Source organism: Besnoitia besnoiti, chromosome VI, assembly GCF_002563875.1.
Source record: "Besnoitia besnoiti strain Bb-Ger1 chromosome VI, whole genome shotgun sequence".
Taxonomy (NCBI): domain Eukaryota; phylum Apicomplexa; class Conoidasida; order Eucoccidiorida; family Sarcocystidae; genus Besnoitia; species Besnoitia besnoiti.
The window spans coordinates 826,867-850,671 of record NC_042361.1 but is presented as its reverse complement, the minus strand read 5'-3'; the positions used below and the strand labels follow the sequence as shown (position 1 = coordinate 850,671).

Genomic DNA, 23,805 nt, shown 5'->3' with positions numbered 1-23,805 from the left:
TGAGCCAGCTACCTGCAACAAAACCTCAGAAATCCAGCGCACTGAGCCTGTGGATAGATTCACGCCGACAAAACAGATGAGGCACGGCGTTGTGCGGCCGACCGGCGGCAAACAAGTTTCGCACGAGCGCCAGCGGCGACAGAGCCGCTAGGTGGCATCCTCGAGGGAGCAATGCGGGGCGAGGATCCGCGCAGCAGCCCAAATTCCCGTCTCGTGCGAAGAAAATGGAATCGGTTTGACCATTATGTTCAATTCTGGGACCCCACCCCTTCGGCATGTGCTTGCGAAGGCACGAAAGCAGAGCGCGGGTCGGCAAATATACAGTCGGGCCTGGGAGCTAAGTCTCCGCATGTTGCGGAAGCTCGCCTCGTGTGTCGTATGGGAAAGCGGGGAGGCAAATCAAGAGACATGCCACCAAAGAGGTGTAGGAGTTGAGAAAAAACGCGTGCTTACGCGCCGCGGCGCGCGTCCCGACCTCGTCGGCAGATGGCCATGCCTCGGCGAACACAGCGCCGACAGGCAGGATGGACGCACGCCTACCATCTTGCCTGAGGAACGCTAGCCGCGCTAGGGCACCGCGCCACCTCTGGCAGCAGAACTGCCGTCCTGCGCTACTCCACCCCGTTTCCGATGAAATGCACGCGTTCTCCAGCGGGGGCGGACGCCAGTCTGAACCCGTCTGCGTCGTTTCCCGCCGGTGGCGCGCCCACGCCTCCTGCCAGCACAAAATCCGACGACGTCGGAGCGGCCGCAGACTCCACGCGGGGCAGCGACGCATGCGTGACCGGTCGCTGCTGACACTGCTGCAGGACTTGCTCCTGGAGACAGCGGTCGACCTGGTCACGCGGGTGGGACCCGCTCAGCGCCTGGAAGCGCGGCGGCCCAGGCGCGGCGCTCTCCACGGAGAACTGCGACTCCCCTGACGAGACCTGCGGCGGCTGCGCGCTCCTACTGTCCCCCCAGTGACTCCGCCGCCTCTGGGCCCGCGCCCTCGCAACACGCGGCCCACGGAAGAGCGGAGACGCCCGAGACGCGCCGCCCACGGCCGGGCCGGCGGGCCGCGAGCGGCCCGGCGACCATCCCCCCAGGGATGTCGCACAAGCGGCCGAAGCACTTCGGCATATTCCTAGAGTGAGAATTCGGGGACTGGCATTCCGATGTGGCTGGGCTCTGCGCCCCATTTCGCCGGGTTCGTTGCGGGCCCCGACACCCCCGGCCGCCCGCGGGGCCGGCCGAGGCATCGCCGCGCATTCGCTTCTTTGCCCGCCTCGATGTGTTGGGATAGGCTCAGCCGATGCACAAGCCCTCTCGCCTACGCGGCAGCACGCGCCCCCTGGGCCTCCCGCAGCCCACGCCTCCCCGCCCGTTGCCCACTGCCGCCTGCCTTCGGCCGCGGCGGGCGCCCACACCGGGGTCGTGAGGCACTCCGGACGGGCCAGCACCGGGCGCTCCCCGCCGGCGTGAAGCCCAGACTCGAGGGGAGGCGGTAAGGGCCTCCACACCGAGACAGGAGGCGCGGCCGGGGCGGAGGGCCACGCGCGGGGCGACAAGTCACGCGAACGGCTGCAGGCAGCTGACGGGCGTGGCGAGAGGCATTTCCCGGGCGCTCCCTGTGGCCCGTGCCGCGCGCGGCTGGACAAGGCCCTGGAAAGGAACGCGAGCGCTTGCTGAGGAGGAACCACAGAGGGCGCAGGCAACGAAGTGGGGACAGGTGGGTCGAAGGCTGCTGCGGGAGAGCCGCGCAGATGGGCTCCTCCCGCGGCGGAAACAATTTGGGGCGTGGTCCCTGCATACGCAGGACTTGACCCAGAAGCACCAAGCGATCGCTCTGCCGCGGACCGATGCTCGCGCGCGCCGCCTGCTGGCTGAACCGGCAACGCCAAGCGCCTGAGCATCTGAAGTGCCGGCGACCGGGAGGCAGCAGTGGAGACAGAGGGAATCGAGGCGGCACGCGAAGAGAGAGGTGACAGGGCAGCAGGAGACGGCGACGACAACGAGGTAGCGACATTCGAGCCGTGATCCGCGCAGGCCCGCGCGTGTAGTGGTGCGCTGTGTCCAACTGCAGGTTCCGGAGGAGGCCCCGCGCTGGGTGTGTGATGATGGGTGCTGCAGGCGTGCCCGCCGCTTCCACACCAATTTTGAGACGCCATGAGGGATTCGGCGGCATGCTGGACGCCCCCGGTGTCTCCGCCGCGCCCTCGGCCCGTGGGAAGCTGTGGGGCGTCGCGCAATACGACGAGAGATAAGAAAGAGCCGCAGTCAGCTCCGTCGCGGGCATTGGGCTGGGGGACCCCTGGGGCCTGGGAGCTGAACAACGGCCTCGCCACGTCGTCGGGAGCATCGCGGGTGCCAGTCCACGCCACAGCCCCGCCGCTCCCGGGCGCCGGAGACCCAGCCAGACGCGACGACGCGCCTGTCGCCTGCTGCTGCCCCGCAGCCGACGCACGCGGGTCAAGAACGGGGGAAAAAGGACAGGAGGCGGAGGACGAAACAGCCGACACAAGCGCAGGAGTTGCTGCAGAGGCGGCGACAGTGGACGGATGCCACAGGCGACTGTTCGCTGCGGACTCAGCCACACGTGAGATGCTGCCGTCCACCGGCCTTTCACCGCCGTCGGCGAACTGGCTGCTCTCCCTCCCGTCTGCACACGCGGTCTGCGGAACGAGCTCGCTGGTCGCCACGGCGGGACCCACAGAGGGCGCGGGCGGCGACGGCGGGGCTGGCTGCGCAGGCGGACCGCCTGCGCAGATCTCGCTGTCGCTCTGCCTGGTTTGCTGCAGCCACGCAGACGGGGTGGCCCGGGCGTCCGCCGCCAGCAGATCCTCGAGGGACGACGCTCGCGGATTCCGACTCGCCTCGTCACCGGGGACCGAGGAAGAAAGAGAGGAGTGTGCAAGAGAAGCAGAAACAACAGATGGAGACGCAGGAGAAGGAAAGGAACTGAGAGGCAAGGAAACAGCGTGGACCGTCGTCAGGCGCCCAACGCTCGCCCCTCCCGGAGCAGCGGAGGCTGGTTGAGAACTGAAGCACCCTCTGGACAGGAGATGATCGAGCTGTGCGGGGCTGAACGACGTCGAGCTGCTGGACGGAGGCGCCGCCACCGAGGCGCGATCTTGAGAGCCCTGGTGATTCGCAGAGCTGCCCGACGCGGCAGAAGACGCCGGCGCGTGCGTGCGTCCCGCAACCGCGCTCAAGGCGCCAGCGGCAACTGCCGCGACGCCGGCCGCTGCCACGGCGGAGGAGGCGGAGCCGGGCGGAGCCAGGGCGGCGGCTGAGAAGAAGGCAGTGAAAGAGGAGGAGAGCGAAGAAGGAAACGACGACGCAGAGAACGGAGAAGACGCCAAAGAGGCGGCGAGAGACGACGGGGAGAGGGAAGTAGGAAAAGCCGGCACACTCTGCAAGAGACCGCTCCCCCTGAGGGTGGAAGAAAATCCGGCCCCGTGGACGACAGCCGCATGCGCCGGCGCCGGCGCCGGCATCGCAGCAGACGCCGCGCCTCTGAGCGAGAGCTCTACTTTGCACTGCCCGACTTTGAGGATGGTTTTCGGCGAGAGGGGACACACGCAAGGCTTGAACGGCTTCAACCGAATATACGTACCCAGCGTGCTCACGTCCTTCAATATCCAGCGCTGCAGCGGCGGGCGGGAGCCGTCGTAGAAAATCAAGCAGTGCAGGCGGCTGATGTAGCCGTTCGTCGCCGTGACCGCGATCTGCAGAGACAAAACACACAGAAACGCGAAGGCCGAAGAGAAATACGACCGGTTGCGCCACGGAATGCGTTGGAGCTACAGGGGAGGGGAAAACAATGAAGCAGAAACGAGCGGAGAGAGGACAGCAGCACTCCCACGCGCAAACTGCACACGACAGCGCCGCCACCAACCCCAGAGCGAAAACAGACTTGAGAAAAGCCTGCAGCGACCGAGTAGCTCCATCTGGATCGTTTCTCGACTGCGCACAATACTGCATGCGACCCCGCGACTGTCATCCATGTTCACCGACAGCTCTTCCGACGCATGTCCTCATCTGCATAGACGGACACTTTGGATTGAACGCCTCGGTCCCTGTGGTGGCGCGAGGGACTGCGAACTCTTTTTTAAATCTCGCGCTGGGCACGCAGCGCACGTGTGCGGAGGCTGCGGTCGTTTTGGTTGCGCGCCCATTTCCACTATCCTCTCTGGGACTCAGACTGCCTTGTCTTCGAGCTGCATGCGTTTCCTACCTTGCGAAATCCCCTCAAGGGGTTGTGCGGCCCGCGGCCGAGGACCACGCCTGTTGGCGCGATCCACTCGGCGTATCCACGCTGGAGGAAGCTCGCGCCCTCGCTGGCGCTCTCGCCCTGTGCGTCCTTTTCTCTGTCGCGGTCTGCGCCATCGTGCGCCTCCCGCGAGCGGCAGCCCTCCGCAGACGCTCCGGGGAGTTCAGGGCCTGCAGCTGGGGCGGCCGCGACTCGCGGGTCAGAGCCCCCAGTGGGCTCAGATGCGGAAGCCAGGCCCGCGGGAGAGGGCGACGCAGACGCGGCCGCCACCGTTTTCGTCGGCGTGCCGGGGTTGGACCAGTCCGTGATGCGCAACAGGAGAAACGATTCCAGGGGCTCTGTTTCCGGCTGCGCCGCGTCGCCCCAATCGTCGTCCTCGGAGCTCTCGCCGTCGGTCAGTAGGTGTGCGTTATCGCTTCCATCATCTTCGCCGTCGTAGGGCTCGAATTCCGCCGCGTGAGCGTCGAAGGCCCGCGCGGCGTCCCGCGCGCGGGCCCGGTATTCTCCAGTTCCGTGTCGAGTGCTCTCGCGCGCTGCGTCGCCCTGCGCATGCCTCCCCGGTGCTTCCTCGCAGGCGCCCTCGACTTCGCCTGCGCGGGGCAATGCTGCTCTTGCGCGCCCTCGCTCCTCCTGATCACATCCGCTCTCTTTCGACTCTTTAGAGTCGACACCTTGAGCGACGAAGCAGCCGGCAGCCAACGTGGACACGTCTACGGGCGGCGCGGACGGTGGACGCACCGGCGACTCTGCAGGCCGCTGCGTCCACAACTCCAGTCTGTCTCGAAGAGCCGAGGCTTCAGTGTCGGCGCCTGCGCGCGCGCACTCCGCGTGTTCACGCTCTGTTCGGCCTTCGCCCCCCCAGGGGAAAGCGTCCGCAGCCCTCGACGTACCCGCCGGCGCCGAGCGCCCTCTGCGCTCCGCGTCTCGCTGAAACCGTCTGCAGCCGCACGCGAGCGCCACGCCCTCCTCCTCCGGCGCCTCCTCGCAGGTTCCCGCGCGCCGGGCCTCGTGCCCCTCGTCGTCGCCGCTTCGCGGCGACGAGGCGCCGCGCCTGCGACGGGCGCGACACGCGCGTTCAGGAAACGGCCGCGACGAGACCGCCGCGGTGGAACAAGCAGGGAAGGGCGACAGCGAGCCGGCCGAAGACGAGCAAAACGGCGCTTGCGAAGCCACGCCAAGAGACGGCGCGACGCGCAGCGAGCGGCAGCGGCGGCCTCGGCCTCTCGCGGGCCCCAGCGAACCGGCTGAGGCGGCCCGCGCCGACCGCGGGTCCTCGTGCGTGTGGCGCGCGCGCGGGGCGCCTCCGGAGGAGAGGAGACACGACGCCGGCAGAGGGTCGCGCACCGCGAAGGGCTGGTGTCCCCCCCGCCGCAGCGGCGTCGCCTCGCTTTCCGACTGCCGGCTGCTCGCCAGGGGGGCATGGGGCTCCGAGTTCGCGTCTGTCGCGCCCGGAGGCCCCGAGGCGCCTGGGCGGGGCGCCAACACGCAGGCCTGGCGCGCGGCGCTCCAGCGCGTCCAGAGGTACGGATTGCTCGGCAGATCCTTCACCAGCTGCAGGAGGCGTGCCTTCTCGGCCGTCGCCGTCGGCGAACGGCCTCCCTTCGCGCGCCTTCGCGGCGCGGGCGTCACGCCGTTCGCGTCGCTAGAGGCGCGGGGGCGAGGGTCGAACCGCGTCTGCAGGGATGAGCCGGCCTCGCCGTCGCGTCCGCGCGCTTGCGCGCTCTCCCCTTCCCGCGCCGACGAGGGCGAGGCTGACCCCGGGGCTGCGCCCGCAGAATCGCCGGGTGATTCATCAGCACCTTCGCGGCCTCGTGCGAAGCTGCTGCCGTCGCGACCACCTGCCTCCCCATGTCGCGCGGACGTCGCGGTCGCGTCGTCCTCTCGCGGCGCGCCTTCGGTGTCGTTTTCGCCTGCGTCGCCCTGACTGCTGGGAGGTGCAAGGCCTTCGCCGTGCGAGGCACAGGCCACGCCAGCAGGCGTCCCTGTCAAACCCGCACGATCGCCCGTGGCGCCTCGCCTCCCGCGGCGCCTCTCGAGTCGCCTGAGCAGTCGCGCAGGGACGATCTCGACGGAGATTTCCACGCGGTCGCCGACGTGAATGATGTCGCCGGCCTCCAGCACGTGCGAGCCTCCAATCCTGCACGGGAAACGCGACACGAGCGGAACTTCATAGACCGGGGCGTGACACACAAGAGACCTCAAAAGAAAAAACTTCAGCTGCACCAGCCATGTCCCGATGGAGAGGCGGCCGGACCCCGAGCGCGAACGACACAGACGAAGAGGAGGCACGCCGAATCCGACGCCCGCGCACAGACGGCCTGCAAATATAGGTATACATATATGTTATATGTTTCAGTAAGTATATATATATCAATATATCTATATATATCTATAGATATGCTGACTAGATATATATTAGCAAACATGCATTTTAGTAGCGGCTTGAGTTATGTATTCGAGGGTATCCGTCTAGCGGCCGCGAGACTCGGCGAACGTTGCCGCGGCCTGCGAGATTCTTCTGGCTCGCGTTCTCCCCTCTTCAGATCAACGCATGCTGTGTGTGAAGACAGCGCGGGCGGCTGCCGCACTCAGCGCCGAAACGCGCGCGACGTACATGAGCATCGTTCCAATAGTCGAGCCCAGGTCCAGGACAGCTAGTTGATCTTTCGCAGTTGGATGGCGAATCAGTTGAAGGTGCGAGAGCGACACCGACGAGTGCGGGATGTGAATCATGGAGTGCTGATGCCGACCGAGGTCCCACGGCAGCGAGTGCTAAAAAAACCGCGCCATACACACCATCCATGGTTGTGAATACTCGCATCGACACGCCTCGAAACTCAGTCACAAGCATGCAGAGAGAGGAATGCGGACACAGTTTAGGGGGGGAGGGGAGGAGTCCGGAGGACGGCAAGGCGAGTCGCGCAGCCGCTAATCCATAAAACCTGACGAATGTGTGGCTCCCTCTATTCGGGCCGCGCGCAGGCGAACTGCTGGTTAAGTCCCCTCCCAGTCTCACGAAACCGACAAATACAGTGACTCGAGAGGTATCAGACCCAGCAACAGATACCTACGGACGCACACTGCACGAAGACATTTACACCCACCTAGAGGTATCTATAGGTACACACGTATGTCGATATACAAATATGCATGTATATATGCGTCTACATATACACATATATTTATATATATATATATATGTTATATGCGTCCGTGGAGCCGTCACGCGTGGATACCTGAATCGAGAGAGAATCGACGACCCGCGCGTCGATCTTGTGCTGGCGGTCTGGCAGAACGCGCATGAGGATTCTGCCTTCGCGGCCGCCTGCGAGAGGGTCGGCAATGATGCGCCGGAAGCAAATCCGCGGAACAGCAGCGACGTAGTCCTCCACCCACAGCCGCACGCGTTCCTGAGAGGCTCCTGAGTCCACCCATGCACACACAGCAGATCCCCACGCCGACTGCTAGGCGCCCTTCGCCGACAAGTAACTCCACACATGCAGCACCGCACTTATGTGTGATGATCAAACTCAAAAACCAGTCCGGACATATATATATATATATATATATATAGCTGTTACGGCTCCCGCGCACAGTCTCGTCCACATTCCTGCATGCGCAGCACACGCATACCGATGATAAATATATATACTTGACATTTATATATATATATATATATATATTTACAGATACATAGATTGATAGATACGGATGGAGGTAGCCATGCATATACACACAAGCACGTGGCGAGCTTCTGACGCACTTCGGTCTGCGCGATCGAAGCCGACGAGGCGGCAGAACGTCTCCAAATCTTGCGGCGTGAAGAGCCTGAACGCAGCACAGACGATCATCCCACGCAGCAATCCTGTTCCTAAAAAATTACACATTTTGGCATATTCATATTAATACATATATATGCATATATATGGCGTTAGCAAGGCCAGGGCTCAGATATGGCGTTGGCAGGGCCAAGGCTCGACCCTTGACGGCGGGAGAGCAACGGACTGCATGCTAACGGGGTGCGTCGCCGACGCCAGTAAGGCAGCTCGAGACGCCCTTTTTCCGCTGCAGGGCTTGGACCGCCAACCAGCATCCATCCACGCACGCGGAGAGGCGCGTGCTGCAGGCCGCGGCACGCCGTGAGCGCCCTTGTCTTACCATTTTTCGGCGGACCAGAGGCGGCGTCGGTCGAACTCCTCCGCGACGCATCCGACAAGGTCATCGAAGAACACAACGCTCTCTTCGCCGAGGTCTCTGAGCAGCAGGCGGAGGACAAGGGACATGGCGACCTTCGGCTTGATGCACCTTTCGGACCACCAGGCCGCCGTAGGCCACCGCACGGCGATGACCTTCTCGCTCGCGTCTGCGTGCGCCACGGAGACTGTCGCTGGCGCGTTTGCAGCCTCATCCCCACTCCGCGGCACCCGCAGCCTCCCAGAGAGAGCGACGCTCTCTCCAGCCACGCTTCCGCTTCGCGCCCTGTCACGTTCATCTGCAGACGCCGCGGCGTCGCCGCTCTCCGTTCGCCGCCGCTCTTCGCCGACCGCCACTTTCGCGCCCTCCTGTGTCCGCGGCTCCTCTTCTCTCCGCGCGCCGTCGGCGCCCTCCGCGCCCGCGGCCCTGCGGGGGACGTCTTCGCACGCCGGTGACTTCGCGTCGACGAGGGGCCTTCGGCGGGCTCTGCGGAGCCCGAGGGTGTTGAGGAGGTTCGCCAGCACCGTGTTGATGCTGAGGGAGGAAAAGCCCAGAGGCTGGCGACACAACGGACAGGCGCGGCGATGCATCTTCGTGTGGCTAATGCAGTAGCGGCAAAACGTGTGACCACAGTCGACAGTCGCCGGCAGCTGGAGAAGCTCGAGGCAAATGGAGCACGTGAGCTCGCGCCGCAGACCCGCCAGCAGGGCGGCGGCCTGACGCAGCGCCCCCGGACTCGACGCTGCCGGACTGAGCGAGCCGCGGTCGCCCGACAAAGGGGAAGGGACCGCGCGCGGGGAGACAGGCAGCGGAGAGGACGGAGAGCAAGCGGACGAAGCGGAGGAAGACGAAGGCCCCACCGCGCGAGCCTCACCACGCGACAAACGCGAGGAAGGAGACGACTCTCGAGACGCGCGACGAAACGGAGGAGGCGCATGCAGAGAGGACGCAGACTGGCAGCGGCGCGCGCCAGTTGGAGACACGACGGGTGCATGCGCGTAGACAGAAGGTTGCATGGAGAAAACAGACGAGCTGAGAGACAAACGAGAGACGCTTCTCGGCCCCCCTACGCTCTCGGTGGCGGCGCCTCCCGCGCACTGAGCGACAGCAGCAGAAGGCGAGGTCGGAGCAACGCGGGAGAAGCTCTCCAGACGGGAGGTTGGCGGCGCAGAAGAGGAGAGAAGAGAGAGCGAAAAGGCTTCACGGCTTTCCCTGTGCACGAGAAGGGTGGCCGACGCGGCCATGAGGGATTCCTGCACAGGCGGCTGGAGAAGCGCCTGTGATGCTGGCGGGGGCGAAACCGAAGGCGAAGAAGAAGGCCCAGCTCGCGGAAAAGCACCGCCCGAGGAAGAAGACGTGAGAAACGACGGCGACAACGGAGCGAAGAGGGAGAGGCCTGGCGGCGTGAGAGAGCCCGACGGTGACGGACAGTGATGAGGCGAAAGCCCGACCCGAGAGCTCTGCCGTCCCGTGGTCTCGAGTCGGTACCTGTCTTCTCCCGTCTCCACCGATCTCTCAGGGCCCCTCACCACCGCCCGCGGCATGGCAAACACTGCACCCTCGCGGCGAGCGGAGCTGTCGACAACGCCGCTGCCATGTCGCCTCTGCGCATCGCCTGGCCCGTCGTCCTCCTCTCCCGTGTCCCTGCGCAATGACGCGGCGTCATTCGCCTCGCCGCGCGGCCCGCTCGCTTTTCCCGCACGCGCCGCGTGTCCCGCGACCCGGACGTTCTTCAGGCCTCGAAATCTGTCCTCCTTCCCCTCGTCCCCCGGATCGTCTTCTTCGTCTCCGCGAGTCTCCGTCTCGTCGCGTTCGCTCTCGCCCGTGCTCACGCAGCCGTCGCACTCGCGCCTCCTCTCTCCCTCTCGACCGCCCTCCTGGCATTCTTCCTCACCGTTCTCGAGTCGGGCAGCCTCTTGGGCGAACGCCTTTCCTCCAGCACCGCGCCCCGAGACCTGCTGCACGTCCGCGGCAGCCTCCATCTTCTCCTCTCGCGCCGCTGTCTCTCCTCCTCCGCGGAAGAGAGAAACCGGCGCCGGTCGCACGTGAGCAGGAATGAAAAAGCTGCGAGAGCTCGACACAAACAGAAGGCTAAAAAGGCAGAGGCGAGCGCGGAGGCCACCAAAGAAGCGCAGGCGGTGCAAACAGTGGAGACCCGAAAAGCCGCTGCGGCAGGAGGCGGGGGGCGGGGGGGGGGGGGGGGGGGACGACGGCAGGAGGGGATGCGTTGAAAGCAACAGTCAGCGAACAGACAACTGGGGACGTGACTGCGGGCTGGCTTCAGGAGGGGGGGCGGACAGCAGAGAGAGACTCGGAGGACGGCGTAGGCAGGTGAAGAGGCGCCGACTGAGAGCTGCAGGGGCCTGCGCACGAAGAGTGGACAGCGGGGGCGCATACTGCGGCGGCGCTTCTCTGTGTTGCACTCTACAACCGCGCCGCGAGCTCCAGCGGAGATTCTAACAGACCCGCGAACAACCACATGCAAATGACGTCACAGCACATTGCAGAGGATGCTCCAGCAGCAGGAGCCAGACGATCCCCCGCCTTCTGCGTTGCCGCTGCAACAGTCGAAAAGATTCAAAAGTAGAGCCCGTGCACGAACGGAGCGGAGCTCTCTTCCTTTGCGGCTGCCCGCTCTTAAAAACGCGCGCGTTTGGGATGGACGCGGAGAGAGAGAAGGCGGAACGAAAACACAGCATGCAGTTCGCGCAAAAAGAAGTCGCACGCCTGCTGGAGGATTGGAAGGACTGGGGATAAATGGAGCGTGCCCTCGCGCTCAGGAGGAGGATCCATTCCGTGCCGGCGGCCGGCGAAGACAACGCGCCAGGGAGAACAGAAGTAAAAACTCAACTGCGCGATTTGCGAAGGGCACTGTTCAAGGCGATATGATGGAGAGTAAAGCAAGGAGAAGGAAACTCCAGGGTTGGAGCGCAGAAGCAGGCGTCGATGAGACCAACTGTTGTGTGCGGGCGTCGAGACTGCGACCCAGAGAGCGCGCGGCTTGCGTCCCCGGGAAGATGTAACGAGATATGCCAAACGAACAAGATAGCAGGAGCGAGGAAGGAGACAAAGATACGAGCCAAGAAAGTTGAGAACTCGACACTGACATGGGAGAATGCAAGTCTCCCTTCCCTTGCTGGCAAAATTGTCTCGCCCTGACGACGCCGGGGTCGCGAAAGCGCTGTCCTCGCTGGCGAGTGACCGGGCGGGCGCAGCAGCCAGCGGAGAAAAAGTCGATACAGAGCGATGGAAGTTCACGCCATTTTCTCGCCGAGCCCAGAGTTCGCCACGGGAAGGAGAGAAGCAAACCGGACTGGCCCTGGCAAAAGAAAAACACCCGCGGTGCAATTTTTGTCTACGAAGCGGCACAGCTACTGCGCGGCAATTTCACAAAGACCCCCGGCAGCGGTTGCGGATGCGGCGTGTGCGCTGTCTCGAGTGAAATCGAGAAAACAGCCCGAGTTGGGTGAACAGCGCCGTGCCGAGGCAGCCAGGGCAAAACGCCCGCACTGCGGAAAAGAGCAAAAGAAGTTGAGGGTCGCACGGGGAACGAAGCACGGAGGAAACTCCGCAGGTGCGACACGAATCCCGGAGAAAAGGGAGGGCGAGGACCAGCAGTGTTGGGCGGCCGCCACGCCGTGCGATTCGAAGTTACGAGGCATAGAGCAAGGCAGCCTCTCTGTGCGACGACCACAGCTGGGGCAGACCGGACAGCAGAAGACAGAAAGACTCATTGAGGAGAGCGAGGAAGCAGGCAGGAGACAACCGCTCAGTGCAGGAAAAAGGCGCCAAGCGTATAGGCGGTTCCGCCGGGACAATGACGACCCTCCGAGCCGCAGAAAAGAATACCGCAACGCTGTCCCCTTTTCCTTCCTCCCACCCACCTTTCCTTCCCGTGGCCTCCCGAGCCGGAGCGACGGCATTCAACGAGTGCGGCTTTCTCCAGTTTTTTCGAACACCCGAGGTCTGCGCCGTTGAGTCTTCTTGGTGGTCGCTGACACGAAAAAATCGACATTTTGGAAAAAGAGCACGGGTTTGCGCTCGAGGATCTCACCCAGGGCCCTGCGGCGGGGCAGACACGCGCACTACGCAAAAAACGCAAACTCAGAGCGCAAAGAAGCCCTGGAAGGAAAGGATATTTGCCCCGGCAATCCCCCAAATTCCAAAAGACACACTTACCCACAAGCATTCCACCTTGACGGAATGCTTCGCACATCTAACTTCCGAATTATGGGTTGTGCAGCCGTCTTTGAAAAAACACACCTGTCATTCCTTCGGGAACGCCACACCGATTTATGCTGCCGGCTTCGGTGTAAATGCGTTGCACTGGTGACCAGGCCGTGAACTCGCCTACACCGTAAACCGGGCACAGGAGGCCGCAGGCAACGCACACCAAAAAGGGCGACGACGCTGCCAGCTTCTCTGGCGCGAATACAGCGGACGTTTCGTTACGGACGTAAGGATGACCCGCCTCCAGTGGCGGCGATTCTCGCTGCGGTCCATATGAGTTAGAAAGGGTGTCTTTCGCTAGCATAGATATCCCCGCCGCAAGGCGGGCAACTGCGAACGACGACGATGCTTTGCACTATGCGACGAGCTGCGCATGCCAACTGCTCACTTCACTTCAGCACGTTGTCGCATCCCGGTCTGCGGTATATGATTTCGATGACGGCATACGATTCCAATGGAAGTGGTTCGAGCGGCGAAACCGAGGCCACCCGTTTTAACTCTTACATGGTTCCTTACATTTCTGTGCATGCGTTACGTGTCCACACGGGGATAGGTGGATCTTCATTCACCCCAAGGCCGGTCAGGTTTGGAAACAGTTCGTACGCAATATATCAGCTTTCTAATGTACGACGAGAGGGGAGAGCTCTAAGTGAAGAGAAGGTTGGAGGCCTCTCTCCCATCCGTTTTAAAAAGATATCGGATGCGTCGACTAAGCTATCAAGAGTCACTTCTGAAGCAGTTTTTGATTTTCAGGACATCCCTGGGAATTCGCCACGCGTTGTGAAGAAACGCGCATGTCCCACCCTCCCACGAAGGAGAGGTGAAGGACCTGTGAGTTCCGGGGACTGTTTGTGAAGCGTGGAGACTTTGCACGTGGTACGTGTGACTGTAGAGCCCATCGTTGTTCCACGGACCCGCGTTTCCGGTGCCTGCTTGATACATCCATGCCTTCGCATTCGAAAGCCTGGAGAGTGATCTGCTGAACGTCCACTGCGCAGAGGACCGTGAAAGAAAGGGGTGTGGCCACGGCAGGCCGTCCACCCAGCTCTCTATTGTGAGACCTCGCCAGACGGCCTGTCAGATGTAGAAGTTCCTTGCTCGTACCTTCAGGGCTGCTTATCTGTTAAGTCTCTTGCTGCTTTTACGACTTGCTGCCTTTACGAGCTTACGGCGTGTCGCCGAGCACAGTGCACAGCTGAAGCAGCGCAAAAAAGTTCGAACATGAATGAACAGGAAGGCAAACAGAAAATACCAGCACAGAAATCAACTACAGTCCTCGGCCACGAAGCTCCGCAAAGAGCACTGGATGAAATTCATGTACCTATACCCAGTGCCAGAGGCTCCGAACTGGGTCTCGATTTGAACAAGAGGCTACGACGGCTCCCTCGCCGTCGCCTGTGAGCATGTGGCGCCGCCCGCCGCACAGGAAGGCGGAGATTTCTGTCGAGAAGGCGCGCAAAGTCCGCAGCACCCGCGTGTGTCGTGGAGGCTGAAAGCCGATTCCCGCGGCAAATGCGCATGGACACGCTTCACACGCTGCCCCCCTGCACCGTCTTCAGGGGCATTTCGCCCGTCACGGGGCGATTTTAGACCTTAAGGTCTTCATCAAAGGACTCGTCAGAGGCTCCAAAGTTGTTCATGAGCATCTTCGTGCGCATTTCCGCGGCTTTCCGCTGAAGGTGCGCCATCGGCGCAAGCCGAGAGTCGACGCCTCGCCCAGCGCGGCCTCGCGTTCCCTGCACAGGTTGAAACCTCCTAACCACAAACCGGTCGTAGTCCTCCTCTGTCCAAGGCTCCGTCCGCCCCGTAGGGGGTGGTGCGTGGCGGGGCACACCCCTTTGCAGGCTCCGCTCTGCAGCCCCGGCGCCAGCGCCAAGTCCCTCGCCCCGCAGCCCTGCAGACGCTTCTTCTTCATCCGAGTCATCAGCGAAGAGCTTCGCGCGCATTTGCAGCGCGCGGCCGCAGCTGCCCGTGCTGCGCCCGTCGCTTCGCGCGGGCGGGTCAATCTCCTCAGGGACTGGACTCGCTTGAGACTCTGCTTGCCAGCGACCGCCTCGCACCCCGTGCGGGGCCTCGGCGCCTTCGCCTGCCGCTTCGCCATCCGAGGCGTCGGTGTGGAGAGACCCTCCCACAGGTCCTGTGCGGCGCCCGCGGGTGGCGAGTCTCGAGCCCAAAAAACGATCCGGCTCGCGGCCATGTGAGGCACTGAATCGCGTGCCCTTTCGGCCTGCCTCGTCCGCGTTTTCATCTTCTAGATCGAAAAACGACCGCGGAGCCTCGATGCACGCCACCTTGCCGTCCTCACTCCACACGGCGCCTCCCAACAGCCGACTCACTAGCCGATAGTTCCGCTGCAGCGCCTCCACTCGCGCGCTCAGTTCTGCCTCGTCTCCGCCTTCGTCGAGCGTCTTCAGGCGGCCCAAGCGTCTACCTCTGTCTCGGCTCCGTGCCCCTGAAGCCTCACCTGATGCGCTTCCTTCGCCGGCAGCCTCGCCTCGCCCTGCTGACCGCGACGTAAGGCGCGCGCTCGTGTGCTTCCCGGCCTCTCCACGAGCTCTTGACGCATTTCCTCGCAGAGAGAGCCGATACATTTGCTTCCACAGCTGGTCGACGTCCGCGCAACCAGCCGAGCTTTGGCCGTCGTCCGAGTCGCTCTCTTCGCGGGCGCCCTCCACCGCGAGTGCCTCCTCGCGCTCAGCCTCTTTCTTCCGCCTTTTCTCAGCCTCTCTGTGCCGATTGTAACGCGCCTTGAAGGAGGCCTTTCGGCTGAAGGTCTTCTCCAGACTCTGCTTCTCCTGCTGAAGGAAATACAGCGAGGAGGCGAGCGGGAAGTCGTCGTCGCTGATCAAGTTGCTCACCAAGCAGAACGGGTTATCGTCCGCGCTGACGCTGCGCGACCTTGACGGGCGACGGCCTGAAGCACAGGTGAAGGCACGCAGATCCACACGCGACGGTAGTGATGCTTCCATCCGTCTTCTGGATATGTGAACGAAAAGACGCCAAGCGACAGGCGGGAAGCTCAGCGAGTGTTGTGAGGGACGAGCCATGGACGGGGCGCAAGAGCTGGAAAAGAATGGAGGCAGACGAGACTGCGCCGGCTGCTAGGCCGCCGCGTACCTCCACAAATCCGCCTTCACATGAGCACGAATCCTTACGAGCACCTGCATATATATATGTACGCCAAATAGCTCAGCGGACTCAGGGCGCTCCCCGCCAGAACAGCCAGGGCGAAGTTCGAGGCGAAGACCAGACCGAGAGAGCACGCAGTTGCACTCAGTCTGGCGGAGGCCGCAGCGTCGCAGCCAGCACCCAGGCGCGAACCGAAAGGAGGCGAGGTGGCGCCTGTTTAACGTGGAGTCGCACTTACAGGTTCGGCCGGCGCGGTGGATGTACGCGAGAGCGTCGCTAGGGAAGTCGAAGTTGATGACGTGTTGCACGCCTTGCAGGTCGAGCCCGCGGCAGGCCAAGTCTGTGGCGATCATGAGCGAGGCGGGGCTCAGTTCCTGTGCGCATCTGCCGCCTCGGGCCTCGTCGTCTTCGCCCTCGTCGTCGGCCTCCTCTGCGGCGTCGGGCGGCGGCAACATCAGCCGCGCGAGGGCGCGCGTGCGGTGCTTCATGGACATTTTTCGGTGGAAGCTGACGACTGGCCAGCCGCGGTCCCGGAAGAAGTCAAAGAGGCGGATGCAGCGGTCGACTGAGTTCACAAAAACGACGGTTCGATCCACAGGGAACGCGGCCAAGAGCCCCAGCAAGATGTCCACCCGATGGTCCCACGAGACCTGCATGCGCAGCTTTCGCTTGGAGTTCGTGTTGGCTCCCGACTCTGCGACGAGCGTCGAAGTCTCCAGCGCCTGCGCCTCGGCCCTCTGCTTCTGGTGGCGTCTACGCAAGAAGACCGGCAAGTTGCCTCCGAGCAGAATGAAGTCCGTCTTGGTCTGCTCCGCGAGCTCGGTCCCAGTTATCAGCCCTCCCTTAACGCGGCGCCGGCGCCCACCCTCGCCGGCGGGGCGCCCCCCGGCGTCCGGCGCACTCGCCAGCTCGTGCTGCATGTGGCGCTTCTCACCCAGCACCGTCGCCAGGCTTCGCCCCTCCGCCTCGCCGTCGCCTGCCGCGTCGTCCTCCTCTTCTTCCTCTTCTGCACGCGCCGAGCGCCACGGCGGCCGCGCGAGCGCCTGGAGCTCTTCGAGCCGCTCCGCGTTCAAGCGAATCCACAGCTGCTTCACCTCGTCGCGCAGCTGGTGCCGCGCGAGGGGCGAGACCTCCGAGGCGCTGCCGAAGCGCTCGATGAGCATCACTCCGGGACTGCAGGGCCCCAGGGAGGCGAGCGTTGCGCCGGAGAAGACGACCTGACACGGTTCGAACTCCGGAAGCTGAGGATACAGGTGAACACAAACACGCAGGGCGAGAGTTCGAAAACGCAACCTAGCGCGACCACGCGAGCGCCGGACGCCGCAAGAAGAAGCGAACATGCGCGAGTGAAGGGAGGGCAAACAGGACGAGCGCGAGGATAGGAAGAACTTAAGAGGGACGACAGGAAAACATCCAAGCATCAGCGTTTCAGAGAAACTGGAGAAGGGGGCTCCCGCCCAACCCCCACCAAGGCGACACCCCGCTCCCGCCCCCTCCCCGGCCACAAGACCGTGTAAGCCCCTGCGATGCAGAGCGAAGACAGAGGTATGCAGTTGGGCGAACGCAGACGCAGGGCAGCTAACACGCTTGTCTGGGTCGCCAGGTCTCCTGGCGGGAGGTCCGCGAGTGCAAGGCCACCTACCGGGGGCTTGGCGGTGTGCGGCACCGGGACGGGGACACGCGGCCTGCAGTAGCCGAGAATGTCCATCAGCAGCGTGCGCGAGCCGCGCGCATGTAAGAGGTCGTCGACTTCATCGAGGATCAGCAGCGACGGCTGGAGATTCTCGCCGCGAAACCGCTCGAGGTCCTCCAGGAACAGGTGCGGAGTGGTGATCACCAGGTCGACGGCCCCCCATCTGCGCAGAGACACAACCGGCGGTGACGCAGCAAAGAAACCGGCGAGATTAACCCCTAAACCCTAAACCCAAAAGCCCCGCAGCCAGCGACGCGTACGCCACGCAAATCAGACGCAGAGAGACACACGAGATAAAAAAAATCGCAGATGGCGGGAACGGGCCGCCTCAGCATGCGACGACAAGCAAGTGCAAGCAGATGCAGAGACAGGAGAGAGGGAAGTGCAACCTCGACTCCTTAGGCGACCTGACTATGTATAGAGGCCCCTCCCCTCCAGCACGGCGCAGCAATCGCCCCCAACATTCTAGCAGGAATCCCTCGGATTTTCGCAGAACTGTACGCAGGAACGCGGCCATAGTCGCGAGAGGCCGAAACAGGAGAACGCAGAGTAGGCTGAGAAGCGCCGCGGCCCACGCCTTCTGAGAAGACAAGCGTGCGCGAGGAGAAGAACCCCAGCCGACTGCGGCGAGCATGCCACGAGCCGCATGAGGCGCGCCTTCCAAGGCCCGCACAGCCACAAAAGACGCAGTTCAAGGAAGAGGAGGCGAACACGCACACAGCAGATGGAAGATACGCGGGAAAGCACGCGCGCCACAACGGCAAGAGAAGAAGGGAAAGCGCTTATTGACGCACCTGATCCTCGGTTTGTGGAGCACGGGAAGGCTGCAGACCTGAAAGGCGGGGTTGTTGTCTTCGAGATCTTTCCCAGTTTCCAGTGCGCTCGCGCCGGTTTGCTCCCTGCTCTCAACGAGACGGACGGAGGCCCTGAGCGGCTCTTCCCCTTCGTCTTGCTGCGTCTGAGCGCCGTCCACCTGCAGGGCTTCACTTCGCCACACTTCCTGCAGCCCTGCGCGCTCGCTTCCGCGGAGACGAATTTCGTGGATGTTTTTCACTCTTTTCTCAGTGAACGGCCGCGTCTCGGTGAGCAGCGCCCCGTCCGCCGTGAGCCGCGGCCGCCGGAGGACCTGACCGTGCCACACCCGCATATCTTCGTCCGCCGCGTCTCTCTTAGCGTCTCGGCTCTCCATCGCCTCTTCGGCTCGCCGGCGACGCGCGCCTTCCCAGCCTCGCGACTCCCCTGCTCTCCCTAGATCCCTCTCTCTCTCTGCGGCGGCCTCAAGGCGCTCCGCCGGCTGCGCGTCATCCACGTCCAGGGCCTTGCCACGCGATGCGGCCGCAGGCGGGGCCTGGGCCCCTGCGCCCCCGAAGTGCCTCCGCAGCTCGCGGACCGCCTGAGCCTCCGCTGCCTCGGCCTCAGCGCCGAGCCGCTCTCGCACGTTGCGCTCGACGCCGCTGAGGCACTGAATCTGCAGGCGGCCGAGGACGTCGAGCCGCCGAAGCATGTGCAGCGCGTCAGCGACCATGTCGTGCGTGGGCAGCAGGAGGACGGCGGGCCTCAGGGCCCCAAGCGGGTTCAGCACGTCCGCCTGCAGGCCCGCGGCGCTCAACGCGTCCTCCAGCGCCGACGCCGCACTGTCGTCGTCGGACGAGAGCTCGGCTCGCTTTTCCCAGACGGTTGGCGTCGGGCTGAGGGCAGCGTGCCGAGCGAGAGCCTCCTCCTGGCGGCGCATCAGCTGCTCCTGGAGCATGCGCCCGACTGACTTCTTCGCGCTCGGAGGCGAAGAAGAAGCCGCGTGTTCAGGGGGCCTCGCGCCCAACGGGCTCGGGCTGTCTCCGCTCGCGTCGCCGGCGGTCGCGCTGGTCGGCTGGTCCCCTGCGCCGACGCCGCAGTGGATGGCCGCGCCGGGAGCGGGGCTCGGCTCAAGCTGGGCGAGAAGCAGAATGTCGTGGAGTTTGTAGATTTTGTTGAGGAAAGGGAGGAGGAAGGCGAGCGTTTTGCCGGTGCCGGTTCGGTCCACGATCACGCAGTCCCGGCCCTTGTCGATGAGCAGAAACGCGCTGATCTGCGTCGCCGTCGGGGCGTGAATCTGCAGCTGCCTCAGCCGCTCAACCAGCACCGGGTGAACGTCCAGCGCAGCGAAATTGGGGTACGCACTCTCCAAAGCGCCCGCGCCGGAGGACGGGCGGGGCGTCTGCGACCATCCGGCGGGAGGAAGCGGAAAGGAGTCGCGAGAGGCCGCAGGCTTGAAGGCCGCAGTGGGGCATTTCCCCGCGCCCGACAGATCCGCCTGCGTGGGCGACCGCAAAACAGAGACTGGAGACGAAGCGGAAGCCGACGGGACAGATGCGCGCCCGTCCGCGTCCGCGTCGGCTCCGCGAGCCAATGGTGTAACGCCCGCGCGCTTGGGCGCTTGAGGCATGTCGGGGTCGGGCGGGCGCGGCAGAACTGTGAAGCACGACTGCCTCGGCGCGCGCGCCTCGTCTTCTGGGGCAAACGGCGAAGCCGCGCCCTCGCCGCGCCTTGCCGCGCTGGACAGCCGGCGGAGCCCCGCATGATGCGGCTTGCGCAGAGAGACTAGAGCGAGCGACAAACGCCGGGAGGGAGCCAACAAACCGCCAGCGGCGGCCGATCCTGGGGTCGGCAACGCAGCGGCCGCACACGACGTGGCGGCTGAAGGAAAAGAGACCTCTCCTGGGGGGCAGGGAGACGCCCACGCAGACGAAAACGAACGCGACGCGGCAGACAGACTCGAGGGCCTCACAGTCGCAGCCCAAGGAGCGACTGCCAAAAGACAGTTGAGGCCAGAGGAAGGAGGCGAGTACGGGGGGACAGCAAAAGACACAGGAGACGGCAGCCCCCCCGGCAACGGAGACAGACACGTGGAGGACTGAGAAGCGGAGACTGGCTGGAGGGGAGACGAACACGACGATGGCGCAGAAGCTGAGGCTGGTGACGAGGTCGGAAGAGAAGGGCGAGCCCAGGACCACCACGCCTCGGCGCGGCCTCGCACCCCCGCCCGAGTACTGAGGCTCCACCGGGCTCGAGGCCTTCGTCTGAGAGGCGCTATCATCCGCAGCCGCCCTGTCCCCATTTTGGCAGCAAGAAGCATGATTTCACATGGGAAAAATAAGGCCTAAGTCCGACAACCACAGACCTTCGTGATACCGCTATCGCGGGGCTGTTCTGTCTCTCACCTTTAGGATCCTTCCGGACCGTCTGTCTGGCGCTTTTTGCCGTTTCGCATGCCCGCCCACACGCGCCGAAGGCCTGCATCGAACAGAAGGAAAGACAACAGTGAGACCACCGCGAGGCGGCCTCCAGGTACGGTCACAGCGGAAAAAAATGACGATGAGAGACAGATCGAGCCGTTTGCGACTCGTGTTTGATGGAAGACGAGACCCTTTTTCGCCGACCTCTGCATGCGAACACCATCGAGCATTTACGTGTGGCCGCATGCACGCGCGGGCACACGCGGCATGCTAGTCGGGGGAATGGAAAAGCAGCGCTGGAAAACAGGTTTTTCCACTACTGTAACTACACATTTCTCGTAATTAAAAGCCCTCTACCGTCAGAGAAAAACGCGACCTCATCTCTCGCGCGTTCGAAAGTAGGTTCGCCTCGCGCGCATGTCTCACGGGTTGAGCGAGGAAGAATTCGATTCCGGTGCAGAGACACAAAGGCGTTGCTAATTTTAACAGATTTACATGGGATATACATCTGTTTTTTGAGTCATGCCGTACAAATTAGCACTCTTTCAGCGCTCACATGCAGCTTCGCGGCCTCACGGTGTCGCTGGCTTGGTCTGAACCCCTAGAGTCTCAGTTTTCTCCGTTAGTGTTTTTGCGACAACTGCGCTTCTGCGTTCATCTCATTCCCTTCCTTCTCTCCCGTGCCCTCGGAGCGTGTGTTCTCTTTCTGTCTGGCCTCACTACGCACCCCCTCTTTTTTCAGGCTCGCTTGCTTGCGCCATTCGCTAGCGTTTATTTGCTTCGCGGGCCTGCTGGTCTCACGACGCGGAGCCTTCGCCGCAGGTTGCGTTACAAATCTCTCTGTCGCTTCGCTGCTGCCTCGTACGTTCTTGTTTCTAGTTCGGAACTGTGCTATACTTGTCCGGCAGATCTGGGCGGTGCCTGTCTTTCTGTTTCCAGGATAACTTCGATTCTTCGAGACGCCTCGAAGCGAGATGGCGTCGTCGCCCGCGGGCACGATGGGCGGCGCTATGAGGCATTTGCTCCGCGCCCTGCAGCAGCACGAAGCGGCCCTCGAGGAACTGCATATGCAAGTCGAACAGAACGAGGTGAAAACTTCGCGACCTCACACTTGAGATGTGGATAGCAGTCGAGCGCAGAGAGAGCCGACGTGGCCTCGGCGCTGAGGCCAGCGAGAGTCAACACAACAGCGTGCCAGCTGTGCCATGAAAGGCCGACAAATTGATGAAGCGACAACAGAGGGGGGAGTTTTGATCCAGAGAAGAATAATGGAAAGTCCCGCGGCTGGTGCACGGGAGAACAGCAAAGAAAATACGCGCAGACGCAGACGGAGCACACGTAGCGGGAGCGCCCAAAGGACAGTCACCAGGAAGGGAGGAGAGGGTTAGGGTTTAGGGTTTGGGTTTAGAGGCAATGGAGGAAAGGCAGCACGCAAGTGGAGGGCTGAGAGAAAGATAGGCCGGAGATAGCGATCGGCGGGCGAGGCGCCGGGTAGAGAAAAGCTCATCAGCCTCTGACAATGTTTTCGCGCCAGAATTATTCTGAAGGCATCTTCATATGTGTCTTTGGAATCACGCGTGCGAGGGCATGAGTACACCGCACACTCTACGTCTCGATTGGAGCCCGCATTGACCTGTTTTTGTGAATCGAGGTTTGCAACTTTCTCTCTTCTCAGGCGGCCTCATCTCTCCTTTCCCACTACCTAGATCCTTGTTTTCACTCTGAAAGCGTCAAATCATCTTCTTCGTCTTCTGCTTCAGCGTCTTCCGACTGCGCCACCTCTTTCGTCGGTGCGTCGCCCTGTCCTCGCGTGTTCATTCCTCTCACGTCGGAGGCCCTGTTGCCTGGCTTCCTGCTTCCTTCTTCTTCTCTGCCGCTGCTGCATCTGGGTGGCGACTATCTCGCGACGTTCCGCGCAGGCAAGACTGCGTGCGGCTCCTCTACGTCACAGTCCGCTTGTGTGTCTTCCGCGTCCGCCGCACCCTCAACTAACGGGGAAGGCGAAAGTGCGGAGGACAACAGCGGCTGCGGCGCACTGGGCCTGCTTCATCGGCGAGAGTCGCTGTTGAGAGAGCAGAAGGAGCTCGTGGAAAGGAAAGTGCAACAGCTGCGCGCGCAGCTGCGCCTAGGAGAAGAGGAAAACGACAGACGTGACGCGGGGGTGTCGGCCGCCGGGGCTGCTGGTGTACGTCCGCCCATCGACGGGGCAGCAGACAACGGCGCGAACTCGCAAGCCAGCAAAAAGGGTCAGGCGCACTTCACGAAAGACGGATTCGTGGAAATCTTTGAGGATTACACGAGCGAGGAGGAGAGCGAAGACACGCCGCAATCCAGTTCTGCCTCTCGATGTCAGCCTCAGGCTTCCGGGGGTCGCCTGCGAGGCGAATCTGACCATGGTGCGGCGGCGGGTCCACGTGCACACTGTCAAGCGGATGGCGCGCAGGCCAATGAGGCCTCCGACGCGCCCGACGATCGAGCCGCGGAGCCGGTTGGACGGGTGCTGTCCTCGCCTGCAGCTCAGCAGGCCAGCGAGGCGAGCTGCGATGATGGAGGCAGCCCGGTGACTGAGGCGCGCGAGACAAGTTCGTCCGCATCGGCGGCGTCGCTGCCCCCCTCTGCCTCTGCCTCCGCTCTGTCTCCTCCGGATAAAGACAAACGTGACGCCGAGTGCCCGCCTACTCGCGTCTCGTCCTGGTCGCCCGCAGTGGCGGAGCGCGTCGTTGAGCGCGCGGAGAGCCTCCAGGCGCGCGGAGACCCTCAGAGAGAAGACAGCCCGAAGCGGCGCGGGGGCCTGAGTGTGGGGGAGGCTGAGGAAGGAGAGACAGCCCCGCCAAAAAGAGTCTCGATCTTCAAAGCCATGCGCCAGGGCCAGAAGCCCGAAGCCGCAGCAGAAACAGCTCCTTCAAGCAAATGAATCGAGGCAGAGAGAACTGGTGAGAAAAGGAGCGAGCGCCACAGACCGTCGAGAGGAGGAGACGCCTGTTTGCCTGACGCCGAAACAAGCGACCAGTTGAATCAGGGTTAAACGATTTGGCGCTTCGTGGTATTTAGATCGCTCTCCGAGAAGCACCTTGAGCAAGGGGAAGATACCT

At 63.2% G+C, this 23,805-nt stretch overlaps 3 protein-coding genes across 3 annotated transcripts; 1 reads left to right on the top strand and 2 right to left on the bottom strand.

The window, feature by feature from the left end:
• Positions 1–611: 611 nt before the first annotated feature.
• Positions 612–10,431, bottom strand: BESB_065480 (uncharacterized protein; the record flags this gene model as incomplete). The annotated part of the gene is made up of 6 exons (XM_029364942.1): positions 612–3,710; positions 4,220–6,392; positions 6,870–7,027; positions 7,492–7,676; positions 8,019–8,083; positions 8,414–10,431. The coding sequence occupies 6 exons, from the start codon at positions 10,429–10,431 to the stop codon at positions 612–614; spliced, it is 7,698 nt and encodes a 2,565-aa protein (XP_029218525.1).
• A 3,834-nt stretch (positions 10,432–14,265) lies between these two features.
• Positions 14,266–20,595, bottom strand: BESB_065470 (DEAD/DEAH box helicase domain-containing protein; the record flags this gene model as incomplete). The annotated part of the gene is made up of 4 exons (XM_029364941.1): positions 14,266–15,593; positions 16,047–17,049; positions 17,451–17,664; positions 18,296–20,595. The coding sequence occupies 4 exons, from the start codon at positions 20,593–20,595 to the stop codon at positions 14,266–14,268; spliced, it is 4,845 nt and encodes a 1,614-aa protein (XP_029218524.1).
• A 1,092-nt stretch (positions 20,596–21,687) lies between these two features.
• On the top strand, positions 21,688–23,627 carry BESB_065460 (uncharacterized protein; the record flags this gene model as incomplete). The annotated part of the gene is made up of 2 exons (XM_029364940.1): positions 21,688–21,801; positions 22,389–23,627. The coding sequence occupies 2 exons, from the start codon at positions 21,688–21,690 to the stop codon at positions 23,625–23,627; spliced, it is 1,353 nt and encodes a 450-aa protein (XP_029218523.1).
• Between the last annotated feature and the right edge of the window lie 178 nt (positions 23,628–23,805).